General features: G+C 47.5%; 1 protein-coding gene across 2 annotated transcripts in view; it reads right to left on the minus strand.

Moving 5' to 3' along the window:
- CDK17 (cyclin dependent kinase 17) overlaps positions 1–13,171 on the minus strand; it is a 1,505,117-nt gene that overhangs the window by 139,501 nt on the left and 1,352,445 nt on the right. For both annotated transcript variants that reach the window (XM_069629414.1, XM_069629415.1), the window contains one exon: positions 571–661. In XM_069629414.1, the coding sequence (XP_069485515.1) occupies positions 571–661 (91 nt within the window). The remainder of the gene's footprint in view (positions 1–570; positions 662–13,171) is intronic.

Below are 13,171 nucleotides of genomic sequence, written 5' to 3' on the forward strand. Positions count from 1 at the left end.
CTTCTGTTCTTTTTAAATCATCCCAAATGGACAAGAGAGGATTCTGTTCCATGAAGGGGTCTGAATCCAGATTGGGTGGGGTCAAGAAGGCGGTTAGATTGTATGAAAAGGCAGAGCTGCTTGCAGGCTGTGTGATCAAGGAGTTTGGCAATGAAGCAGGTGTTTTTTAGATAGGGCGGTAGCTTTGAGGAAGGAGGGGGTTGAGAGAGGAGTTGTTTTTTTTAGAAGGGGTTGGTTATGATGGTCTCCGGAAAGAAGCCAGAAGTAAGGGAACGGTTGATTATGGACTGTACAACTCTGCCTGCACAGGTGGTAGTTAGGAGGTTCTTAAGGAGTGAGGGAAGACATGGATCTCTGGGGGAGACGGAGGGGAGGCTTTGTGCTAGAAGATCCAGGAATTAATGGTGGGAAAGTGGAGTGAAGGAAGAGAAGACTGGGCGAAGGGGGGGTCGGGCTAAGCAGAAACATCCCTTATAAGTATTTTTGAGGCAAGTTACTATTTGCACTAAAATACTGTATCTGTGCACTGTAACATGGTATAAAAATATATTGGTCTAAGGAACAACTTACTTTCTTGCAGTGCATGTATTCTTGTTCCCAGGCTTCTGAAGTATGTATGCTTCATGGCCTCTTCAGCAGGAATCCTTTTCTTAGAGTCATACTGTTAAAATTAAATAATTATTCAGATGTTAGTATCGCAAATGTCTCAAAGAATGTATTTTTGCACTGAAAGATTGCTAATCAATAGCGTGAATAAATACATTAACATGAACAATGTAAGTCTTCAAAAATCATTGTCACCAGTCGTAAATTGTCTAGGATAATTCAAATGCATCTTTAATGGGTGAATGAAAGTAGTCTACATGTAAAACTAAATGTTTCTTCAGAGATAATGTCCCTTCCAGAGGATTGCTCACTTCAAATAGCCACAGGCGGCAGGGTGTAGGCAAAAAAAAGTAACTTCCTAGATTGGGTGACAGAGGATGCAATTGACACATAGTGGCATGCTCATTATCCCATGCTTCAACAGACATTAGGCTGCTCAAATGTTCATTTTTGGAAGTTTCTAATATTCTACATCCATATCACAGAGTGTATGAACATCTTCATGAATGTGGTGGTGGTGATGATGATTATGGCGCAGTGGGGACGAGGGGTGAGGGGAAAGGCTCTTCTGCAAGAGGAACCAAATGTTGCAAACCATTAATACATTTCTTATCTAACCAAAGAATAAACTGACCATTCTCTAAACGTGTTCCTGAATGCAGAAACAGACCAGTAATGAGTCCAATAAACTGTATTCAATTTAAAGTTCAGAGTGCAGGTCACAGAAAAAAAGGAAAACCCATCTAAAGCTAACAGAGACCATCAGAGGGACCCTTTGCAAGCCATAAGAAAGCACAAATTACACAGGGCTCTATTGTTCCTTCCCCTTTCCTCCATGCTATATCGGCGTCTCCTAATGGGATGGGACCGGAGACTTTCACCCCACAAAATGTGCACTCCCTCTTTGAACCCTATTCTGGGTGCCGACAGGTGTGGCAGCGGGCATGATGGTGCACCATTATCCCTTCCACCGGTGCCACAACTCAGTCTCTTTTCCAAACAACAAGAACGTACACCTACACTGCAACAGCCTTATTTTTTGCTGCTCACTTCCCCTGCTAGCTGTGTTTTTTGGTATAATGCTCATTGTCCTCAATGTCCTCTGTAGGCTGAGCTCTACTGGCTTCTTCAGGTGAGGGCCTTGTGAGTGTTGCTTCCCTGCATCAGATCATCGCACTCTTTAGTGTGTGTTGTGACGAATCGGAGGATGTCGTCCTTTCTTCCCTAGGGGGGGAGGAGAGACCTTTCTCATGAGACCAGGGCAGTGTGTACATAGTACAAATGTTCCCCTGGGGTTTTGCACAGAGGGAGGATCACATGGGGAAGTAATCCCTCTATGGGACACAGCTGCCCAGGCAACATGGAAACCTGTCAGAAGGAAGGAAATGGTTCTATGTGATTTCATCGAAAACAATTGTTCGAGTGTTTTAATCGAGTTATTATTTTGGGAATTTGCTCCAAATATATGCAGTGTATAAAATGTTCAATCCCATGTTCCCTCGCTGTTGCCCTGTGGGCGCTTTGAAACACAATCTACTGCATAAGCGCCTAACAAATGCACAATAAATAAAATACTATATAAAATCATTAAAAAAATCAAATTAATTCTTCATCGACCAATTCTGCAACAAAACCTCCTGTTACCAAGTAAATAGGTTTGCAGGGTGTCCGGGAGATGCAGGAGGTTCGGGGAAGCAATATAAAGCTGGAACAAGAGGGTTTGGGACCCTGGGTGACTTGTACACTTGGCAGGAAAGTGAACCAAGCTTGTGCAACGAAGAAGTGCAAGTCTTGGACCCACGCCCAAAGAAGAGAAAGAGAAGCAGAGAGTCTGGGACCCTGCGTGGGTTGCATACTTGGCAGGAGAGTTAACCAAGTGAAGGCAAAGCAGCAGTGAGAGTCTGCGACCAGCACCCAAACAAGAAATCGAGAATAAGAGTCAGTTAATGAGAAAACACTGGCTTGGCAGGAGAGTGAACCAAGTCATGTTAAGTGTTGAAAGTCTGGGACTCGCACCCACCTAAGAGGTTGAAAGCAAGAGGGTAAAGAACCCTGGAACTGACGGAAGGCATCCTACGCTTGATAGCGAAATGTACCAAGTAGCTAGGATAAAGAAACAGAAAACACAAGATGCAGTACCTTGTGAATTGCACAGTGGCATTTTATCTAAGAGAAAAGGGGCTCAGGAGCCCTAACAGGAATTAACATAAGACAAAATGAAGTCTAGGGGAAGGAGCATAACCCTAGCATTGGAATCTTATATTTCGGAACATTAGTTTGCATTACTTTACTACCAGAGGGACTGGGAACTTCTCAATTGGTTGAAAACATTTACTTTGGGAAGAGATCATCCTTGCACAGTTACTTTAGATTGTTAGTGGTAGGGACAGAGATAGGTTTGAGACACAACCGTTTTGGACTTTGACAATTTCACTAGTTTTCTTTGAGGTAGGGAAACCCCTGTTAGTTTTGGGGACAGAGAGGCATTTTACACACTTCTATTTATAAATAAAGGTTTATACCTCAAAACATGCCACCATTGTATATGAGGCTTACTTCTGCACCCTTACAGTGTGTGGGCGTAACCATTGGAGGGACTTGTGTGCAACCTGTGATGCCTTACCTCTGTGACGGTCCATTTGAAACCACAAATCTCACAGGACTAGGTGGGGGAGGGTGGATGAGCGGTCACTGCTGTACCATGACATATTTCAATTCTGCTCCGTGGGTGTGTTGGCATGCCTACGTTATAGAAGGTAGGACAAGAAGACTAGACAGGAGTGTCAGGTTATCTGTCCAACTAAGCTTGGCTTCCTCAGGCCTATATGCCCTGGTAGAAAACCGAACTTACGTAAGTGTTGGGAAGTTGGGCATCCACTGCTGCTAGTGAGAAGCTATATCAATGATCTCGGATTTCTTCTGAACTTATAGATTGTTTTAACTGCAAAATGTGCATGGTTAATGCAGACTCCTGGTATGGCGTGTCTAATTCGGTCTATAAATCACCTTGGTGTCTAAGTAAACAGGGAAGGACTCATGGCAGCTAGAGAGGTAGGTTCTACACCCTGGTCTGCCAATTCTGATATGATTTCCTGTGTGGGCTCTTCAGCTTCAGAAAAAGCCACAGAATCGGTTAAGCGCTTTGCCGCTCAGTCTTTCTTGGGGAGATCATTAACCAGTCAAGATTTCACGTGCATGGTTGACTGGTCATCGGGAAAAGTACCTTGGTGCAGGTCATATCCATCAACCTGGAGTGTTCTACGGTATTGTGAGGTGTGGATTGGATGCATCAACCTATGCATATACCATGCATGGAAGCCACAGCTATGAGGACCCCTGCCTCAGGGCTTCTTGCCCTGCAGTGTAGAGTTTGCCTACATGTGAGGACACTGTAACGCTCACCTGATTCCCACGGAGGCGCTGGTCTAGGCAGGAAGGTGTCTGTGACTCGAAAGGTGATGTGCAGGACTCGGTTGGCTTCTGGGGCTGAGCCTCTTTGCACTGTGTGTCGAACTCGAAGGGTAAGATTTCTGCAGGTGAGAGAATATGGGGGTTAATGATCTGGGCAGTTGAGTGTCCCTCTCTCTCTCTCTCTCTCTCTCTCTCTATTCCCAGCTTCCCCGTAGAATCCCCCAGGTCAACGTGCTCACCAGGTGAATGCTGGGCTCTCCATCTGCGTCGGTGCAGGGTGCCGTTGCCAGTTCCTTCACTGGGTAAAACGTAGGCCTCTTAACATCAGAGGATCGCTACCGCCGTTAACTGCACGAGCGGTGAGTTTCCGGACACCTTTTGTCCTTAAAGTCTTTAGGTACGAGGGCACTTTTATGTAGATCAGGGTTTGGTATAATGCTTTCTCCTATTTGTTTTGCAGGGCTCTGGAGACAGAAGATGGTGTGAAGGGAGCCGAAGCTGGAGCCAGAGCCTTGGAATGGGAATGAAGCGCTTGGAATGCGTGAGTAAATGCAAGCGCTCTAACTATTTCTTTTCTCTTGCAGCTGCGGGTTCGTGCTGAAGAGATACTGGAAAACGCCGGAGTATTGGCAGGCGTCCTATTTTGGCGAGCGCGATGGGCGTAGGTAAATACCTGTCTAATGTCTCTCCTTTTGTCTTTCAGGTCCGGATTGCAGCGTTGGAGACCCAGAGTGCCGGTAAGAAATAACTATGCCTTTGTTTTCACAGGCGGAGATGCAGCGTGATGAAATGGTCGCTGCCGATGGATCAGGTGAGTAATGCGCTTCGTATGAAGGTTGCCGTGCTAACCTGTAGTTTCTTATTTTGCAGGTGCTGCTGAAGACTGGATGCGGGGATGGTAAGTATTGTTCTTGCAGGTTCTGCTGAAGACTGGATGCAGGAATGGTAAGTATTGTTCTTGCAGGTTCGGGCCCGGCTAGAAGAAAAGCTGGAACAGACTCGGTGAGCGTTCTGCTGCAGATGCAGAACAACGCGAAGCACGTTTCATCAATCAGGTGTGGTTTAAATAGCCTTGGAGTGCTGAGGCGTCTTCCTCCACGGCCCCGCCTAGGTAAGAAAAGAGTTCCTGTTCCAGAAGAGTTCCAGTGTTGTATCCAGGAAGTGGAGCTTGCCCCACCCAGGTAAGAAAGTAGTTCCGGCTTACTGAGGATTCCTATGTAGCTGGTAAGTAAGCAGCATGGTCTGCTGCAGGTAAGTCCACCCAAGCATCTTCATATAGATTACGAGCCCGGCGCTTTCAGTGCCGGGACCGATGGCATTGATGAGCCTGGAGCCACCGGCGCCAGGACAAGGTCCAAAAGGTCCCAGTGGGGACCGGCTGGTGCCTAGGATTAAGGTTAGGGGCCTGCTTCCAAGGACGTTGGGCTGGTCCTGACTCCTTGGAAGCAGTGATCATGACAGACACATTCTTTGAAAGATTCTTGAGCCTGAGGAAGTCCCCACAGATGTTAGATACTCTTAAGGGATTAATAAGAGCTGTGCTCCCTGGAGTCAGCGTCTGACACTGGTAGCTCCCCCACAGCCTCAACCTCAGGCACCTGAGCCACAAGTTCACCACCTCTTCCTACAACTCCAGGCTACTCCTGTGGTACCAGCGAACTCTGAGCCACAGTCTGACGATAAATAAATACAATCAGAGTTCCAAATGATGATGCTCCCGTTTTGTACGAATCAGCTGTGAGACCGAGCCTTGGGCCAGATTCAAAAGAACAGGATGCTGAAAGAGAGGAGACAGACTTTCCATTATCAGCTAAAGTGTTTCACTACAGGCTGGAGGGACTAGAAGAATTAATTGAAGTACCTATATCAAAACAGGATCAGCCAGAATCTGGTGTTGTGGCAGAAGTGTTCACACAAGGACTTTCAGATCTGGCACAGCATCTCTCCTAGTAGTCCCACAGTACAACTACTCCAGACTCGGCGGACCCTCTTTCTCCATACAAGTGCCAATCATCTGGAACTCACTACCGCTGCACATTTGCAATATATATATTTTTTAAACTTTACTTATTGAGTGCTCGACATTACAACAAGGATAGATACCGACAGTTTCAGCAGTAGCAATTACATTACTTCACGGTCCTTGGGGGTAGCAGCGCAATGGTTACAACATAGGATACAATTAAAGGAAATGCATCAATGAGCGGAACTGCGAATCATTACTGATAGCTGAGGGAATACAAAAATGGGGTAACGTTCACGGTCCTTATGCTTGACTCTGGGCTGACAGCAGTTAATCCCGGAAGGGAGACCCTACGTCTCTAGGCTTACAAATTTATAGGCTGCAGCGAGGACCAACGTTCCTCCATGTCAGAAGCCCATGTAACCGCACGTAACTACTGTGTCACCGTGGAGCTGGTGGGATGAAGCCAAAGCAGCAAAATACCTCGGACAGCAAGTAACAAACAGAGGCTGGCCAGTTTACGGGAATTACTCTGCAGTTGATCATATTGATGGAACAAACCGACAGGTTGGGCTCTATAGTGCAGTTAAATATCTCCGACATGGTGTCACAGATTCCCTTCCAGTATTCCCCCAGCTCTGGGCAGCTCCAAAGCATATGCAGGTATCCCGCTCCCTCAGCACGACATCTAGGGCACAGATCAGAATGGGCATTTGTGAACAGATGCATTCTGGCCGGGGTGTAATGGAATCTATGTAGTACCTTAAATTGTATTAGCCGAAACCTGGAGTTGAGTGACACTGTGCGGGTCTGGGAGCAAATAGATTACCAAATGTCATCTGTAATATTTATGCCTAGATCCTTGGCCCAGGTCTCCCGGAGCTTAGTCAATGGCTTACCATTACGGTTATGCAACAGATTTTATGGTGTGGCTACTCATCCGCACACAGCGGTCCCTCTCATTATGGTGTCTACTAGTGGTTCGTCAGGTAGCTGTATCGGGACTCAGCCCAGGCTTCCTTCATGGCCCGGTGGAGCCCCGCGTACTGCAACCAACGTTGTGTCTGTCAGCGTGGGGGGCCTGGCAAACCCTAAAAGGTAATAAAGGATTCCATACTATACATGTCACCCACTGTCGTGTATCCATCAGCTGCCCAGTGTCAACGCCACCCCACTTATGCTGGGGACTGATGGGACGAAGTTCCATAACGGTAGGTTTCTGGGATATGTGCAAGGGTTGCACACCATTTTCGATATCTTACCCCAGGCTAGTGCGGTCATGTGGTGGGATGAAATGCGACAGAGTCCCCAAGCTTTGTTGACAGTATCAACAAACGGATATCCAGAGAGCCCGCAGAGAGTCATCGACCTTCAAGTGTGGGTGTTTTGAGTCTTTCAAACCAGTAAGCTGCAAATTGTGTGTAAGATCACGTAAGAGTTTACCATTTAAGCAGGACTGCGTGGCGTGCCACAAAGTTATTTATCGCTGCCTTCAGTGTGTCGAAAAATATTGTACCCGACCATAGCAATATGTTTGAAAAATAGTACAGTAGCTTCGGCAGGATAACCATTGTATACAAGTGATACACGACACGCTATTGCAAGTGGGAGTCTCACCCAGGCTTGTAACTTGGCTTGTAGATAGGGTAAGTATGCCCCGAAGTTACGGGTATAGAGGGAGTTATTGTGACTTGTTACGGTAACCCTTAAGTACTTAATTTCCAATGGGGACCAGGCAAAGCCCATAACATCTGGTGTGGGGTGGTGGCATTAGTAAGGGGAACAACTCTGACTTGGCGCAGTTCACTCGTAGTCCCAATAGGGTACCAAAGGGGTGCACTTCCTGCTTGATCGGTGATGAGTGTCGTGCTGGATCGCAAAAAAGGGTAGGGAATCATCAACATATAGCAAGATGATCTCTGGTTCACCTATCAAGCGGATACCCTTTTGTGCGGGTCTACTTCAGATGGCATCTGCGAGAGGTTCCATAACCATTGCAAATAGTAGGGGGGACAGTGGGCAGCCCTGATGAGTCCCGCCATTTATGTGAATGGTGGGTCAAAATTTGTGCTGTGGGCATTGTGTATAGCAGTCGAACCCATGATATAATTCCGGGACCAAAGTTGCACATTTCCAGCACTGCCCACATAAATTGCCAAGAGACCGAGTCAAAGGCCTTCTGCACATCCAGGGCCGGGGCCATTTCCTGTGTCTCAGTGACAATCTGTGTCAGAATATTATAACAGCGTCTCAGATTTAATGCTGTGGAGCTGCCAGGGACGAAAACGAATTGATCCGGTTGGAAAATATGCTCCATGTGCGGTGCTAGGCGGAACGCAAGAACCTTATCAAATATTTTAACATCGGAATTTATAAGCGAGAGGGGGCGATATGAGCTGCATTGTTCCAGGGGCTTATCTGGTTTGAGTCAAATGGTGATTACTGCTTCACGGAGCGTGGGGGTGGGGGGTAATCGCATTGGTGCATGCCTCCCCCCACAGCACGGCTAACCTAGGAACAAGGGAAGATTTAAAGTGTTTGTAAAATTCCATCGTAAGGCTGTCCGGGTCAGGGGCTCTACTAGGTGAGAGTGCATCGATGGCTCAGGAAGTAATGAGGTGGTCTAGATTTGTTTTGGCGTCATCGGACAGTATCGATAGCGGGAGGCCATCCAGTAATGCCTCTATTTCAGGGAGGGTTGCTGTGTCTGAGTTGGCATACAGTACTGAATAGAAAGAGTACACTTGGTTCACTTCAGTCGTAGTGTGGACCACATGGCCAGACGTGTTCTGCACCATTGGCATGTGGTAGCTACCTAGTGTGTGCTGGATCATCCCAGCCAGCAATCTGCCAAGGTGGTCAACCTTGCTATATTTCCTCGCCAGGCGCGGGCTATCCGGGACCTTCAGTTCCCTGTTTGCTTGTATTCGGAAGCTGTCCAGCTCAGTTTTAATATCCCCCAATGTTGTGCTGCCTGGCTCAGATGCATACCTCTGTTCTAGGCGGCATAGATTAGTCTTGCTGACGTGGATATCCCTATGGATCATTTTAGGTATGCCTGATTCTGTAGAAAGGGCAACGACACAAGTCTTGAAGGCCTCCCATTGAGTGGTGTGAGTCTCCACTGAGCCTGTGTTCAATTCAAAGTATTTGTAAATCTGTTTACTCATTTCAGCAGCGAAAACAGGGTCCAAGAGTGATTGCGGTTTGAGTCTCCATTGTCTGCTTCGAGCTAGCATCACTCCCAGTGTTAACGTCACTGTAATTGGGGAGTGGTCTGAGAAGGTCCTAGGCAAAATATTGGTGTTGGTAAGGCAGCTCATCAGTGTATCAGACCCCCACCACAGGTCTATACAGGATTGCGAGTTGGACTGTGGAATAGAAGGAATATTCGCGTAGCACGGGATTAAGTGTCCACTAGGCGTCCACTATCTGTTTATTCCCTTGGCTCACCTTTGCTGTTCTTGTGTTCCCCTTAGGTGCCGGAGTGCGGCGGGAACGTGCAGAAGGATGCGGTGGATCGTGAGGATGCTGCAAAGGCCCATGAGTTCAGCACGGCACTGCAGCAGGCGAGGCGGCGCACGTAAAATACTTCTTTCTTCCAGCTCGAAGGTGCGGTGGATCCGGAATTCAGCTAAGGAAGGTTTTGCTCTTATTGTAACCTTTTCTCCTTCTGTTCCTCCCTTTTTCTAGGAGCTGCAGACTCGAGGCGGGCCTGGCAGAAGTCTGGATGCAGGCTTGCAGACACAGTGAGCGTTACACTGCTGGATGCAGAATAACGCGAAGCATGAGCTGCTCTTCGGGCGTGGTTTAAATAGCCTCCAAAGTAGTTCCAGGTAAGTATTCCTCCCCAGCCCCACCAAAGTAAAAAATAGTCCCTAGGTAAAATAGTCCCTTCCAAGCCTCATTTGGCTTGGAGCTCTGCAGCATGGTCTGGTCTGCATCAGGTAAGCTTGCAGCAAGGTCTGAATCAGGTAAGTTCTACTCTATGAGCCAGGACCGCACCCAAACAGCCCCTAGCAGGGGTTTTTGTGCTTGCTCAAAATAACTTGATGCCTGCTTCCGGGGTTGCTGGACCTGGTCTGGTTCCCCAGGGGTAGGCATCATGACAGGAGCAAGTGTGCCATGGGCACGTTCAATTGCAAAATGCAGTGACAACTTGGGCTTATCGAGTAGCGATAGCAGGGTACGTTCCACATATTCTTCCATCGGTTCTACATTGTTATCTTCTGGCACTCCTATAATTCGTAAATTATTATGCTGGGACCTGGATTCAAGATCCTCATTTTTTCTTACCAATGGACACCACCTGCTTTGAGAGTGCGACGACGTCCACTCTTAGTGCGCCAACCTCATCTTCAGTAGGACCCACTCTGGTTTCTACCTCTGCAATGCGAGCGTCTGATTTGTCCACGCAAGATTTAATTGAATTCATCTAATTTAGCATGCATGGCGGTAAAACCCTTGCGCATGTATTCCATCATGGGGTGCAGCTCACTAGGTTCTTGCTGTGCAGAAACATCACCTGATGCCTCACTGGCGCCGACGCTGTCCTCCAGGGTTTTAGGAGCAGACTTAGCAAACAGGTTGATGGAACTCTGCTTTTTGACAATACCTGTTGTCATGGTGACGGCTGCTACAATTGTCACGTGGCATTATAGTTCGTGTTTGCGGCGGTTGTCGTGTATTGTTGTGCGAGTCTATGTGTGTTTTTGTTTTGTTGTTGCAACGTAGTGAAGTTTGTGCAGTTTGATGTGCTGTAGGCTTGTGGTTGTGTTTGGTTTGTAGTTTGAGAGGTGGATGCAGAGGGGGGAAATTGTTAGTGCAATTGGTTAGTTGGCCTCTCTATCCTGAATTGGGTCGCTGGGCTTCTGTAATCTCCCCAGATGGGGTTCGGGAGCAACACTGGGCCTCAGTCCTGATCTGGGTCCGTCCGGCCTTCAGGGTCCCTTTCACATCTGGCCTCCTCCTCCCCCAGTCTCCCTCGCAGCCCTACCTGTCTTACCTTCCCACTCATACGGCCAATGCACCTGCCAGTGTCCACAGCTCAGCTAGTGTGGTGATTGCCAATACCCGACAATTCCACAACACTGTGGTACCTGGTGGCAACTGTATGGGAGCGAGGGGTCCTCAGGCCCCCTCGCGTCGTACGCTCCTCAGTACAAGGCTTGGACCACGTGCCTCCGGTAGTGGGATTGCCCCTTGCCCTTATGTAAAGTTAACCACGGTTGACTGCTACATAGATGGGACTACTGAGCAGGTCACGGGGCATCCATCTTTTGTGCCCCTTTTCGACTCCATCTTGGGTAAACAGGCCTCACTGTGATAGTACAGCAATGCTCAGCTCCCCTTCCACCGCAGCAGCCAAGGACAGAGACACACACACGAGGCGTGCAGGCAGCTGGCTGGCCCCCACCCTTGCACTCCCCCTGCAAAGGAAAGCTCTGCGCTTCCATTCTCACGCTGAAGCCGGAGAAAGTTGCAACAATCAATATGCTACAGTTTTCTTCCTCTGAGATCACTGTTCGCCTGAGAACCGGCATGTGAACCAGAATGAGCTAAGCACTTTCTGCTCGATTCGTCCTCATAAACGTGCAAGCCACCCACCCCCATTAGAACAATTTATTGCCATCCTGACCCTGCACCCCCTGTAAGGTATTTCTTTCAAGTGCCAGACCCTCGCCTGTGCTGCGAAACCCACCCAATACACTCCTTACTAACCTTAAGCATTTTTACTACTATATATGTTTTTATTTGTACTAATGAGTTTAAAACCTAGGAAAAGATGCGAAACACAGCCTGATTCTTCTACATGCACAATAAGGTCAAGGCCTCCAATTAAAGCCACGAATGACCCAATTGTACTGACAATAATCAAAGTAGCATGAAATGTTTTAGATACTTTGTTATTCAGTGTTTTTCGAATGCAACATATTAGCTTAGGTAGTGACCACAGTGACCGGACCCTGACCTGCGTGGAGCACAAGATATTTGACGTCCCTCATCTCGTCAGCCACTCAGCCAACCAGAAGGAAGAGATGCCACCCACACCTACAGCACCACACCGTCTGGCCAATCGGATCCATTTAGCATTTTTTGTTAGAGTTACTTTAATTAATATAAATACAAGCACTGATGTAAATGTTTGTGGGAGTTTTTGGGTTATTTCCTAGCTGGAGAAATAAACCATCCTTTGAACTCTTGCAGCCGGGTCTTAGTGCCTCCTTCCCCGAGAAGGGGTTGTGTCAGTATTTTATTTTCTCTCACACGTAGTAAGCCGGGGAAGGGCACCTACACAACTAAGGGGCGAGTGTGGGTGTTGGGTGGGATTAGGGTGGGGTTGTTGGCTCCGTCTCCATGGGTGTCGCCTTTGTTCCACTATGCCCGGTGTCACTCGTCCAGGTGCTGTGGGAGCTTCCCAATCGGTTCTGGGAGTTGTCCGTGTCCACTCCAGTTTAGTCATCCCTTTTCCTTTCTGTTTTCAGTTTGAGTCTGTGGTGTTGAAGAGCCAGTTTTTTAGTAATTTCCTAAATTTTAGGTGATCTTTGATGTTTCTTATTTCTTTTGGGATGTTGTTCCAGGTTTTTGTGGCTAAGTGGTCGAAGGAGGTGCCTCCAAGTTTTTTCTTGAGGTATGGTTTTGGTTCCAGGCAGATTTCGTTGCTTGACCTGAGGAGTCTTGTTGGCTTGTAGATTGTTATTTTCTTGTGTAGGAATTCTGCTCCTTGTCCACTGATTGCCCTGTGCGTTACGCACATTGTTTTGAAGGTGATGCAATGTTTTACTGGGAGCCAGTGCAGTGTTTTAGGGCAGGAGTGATGTGTTCTCTTCTTGATAGTTTGAGGAGTGGGCTGGCTGCTGTATTTTGGATCCGTCTTAGTTTCTTCAGGAGGTATTCTGGTATTCCGAGGTAGAGGCTGTTTGCATAGTCGATTCCGGGCATGATGAGGGCGACGATAGTGAGCGTTTTGTGCGTGAAGGATTCTTCTTGCCGTGTGGAGGAGGAAAAAGCATTTCTTGACTTGCATTTATTTGTGGTTTCTGTCTTTCCTGGGTTGATTTTCAGGTTGTTGGCAGTCATCCAGCTGAAGACTTTTTAGACACTCGATTAGGGTTGAATGATCGGCTTGGGTGTCTTTGATTTTGTAGATGATTTGAGTATCATCTGCATAGCTGTAGCATGTGATGTTGT

This window comes from Ambystoma mexicanum, chromosome 12, assembly GCF_040938575.1.
Source record: "Ambystoma mexicanum isolate Mex_15411 chromosome 12, UKY_AmexF1_1, whole genome shotgun sequence".
Lineage (NCBI taxonomy): Eukaryota > Metazoa > Chordata > Amphibia > Caudata > Ambystomatidae > Ambystoma > Ambystoma mexicanum.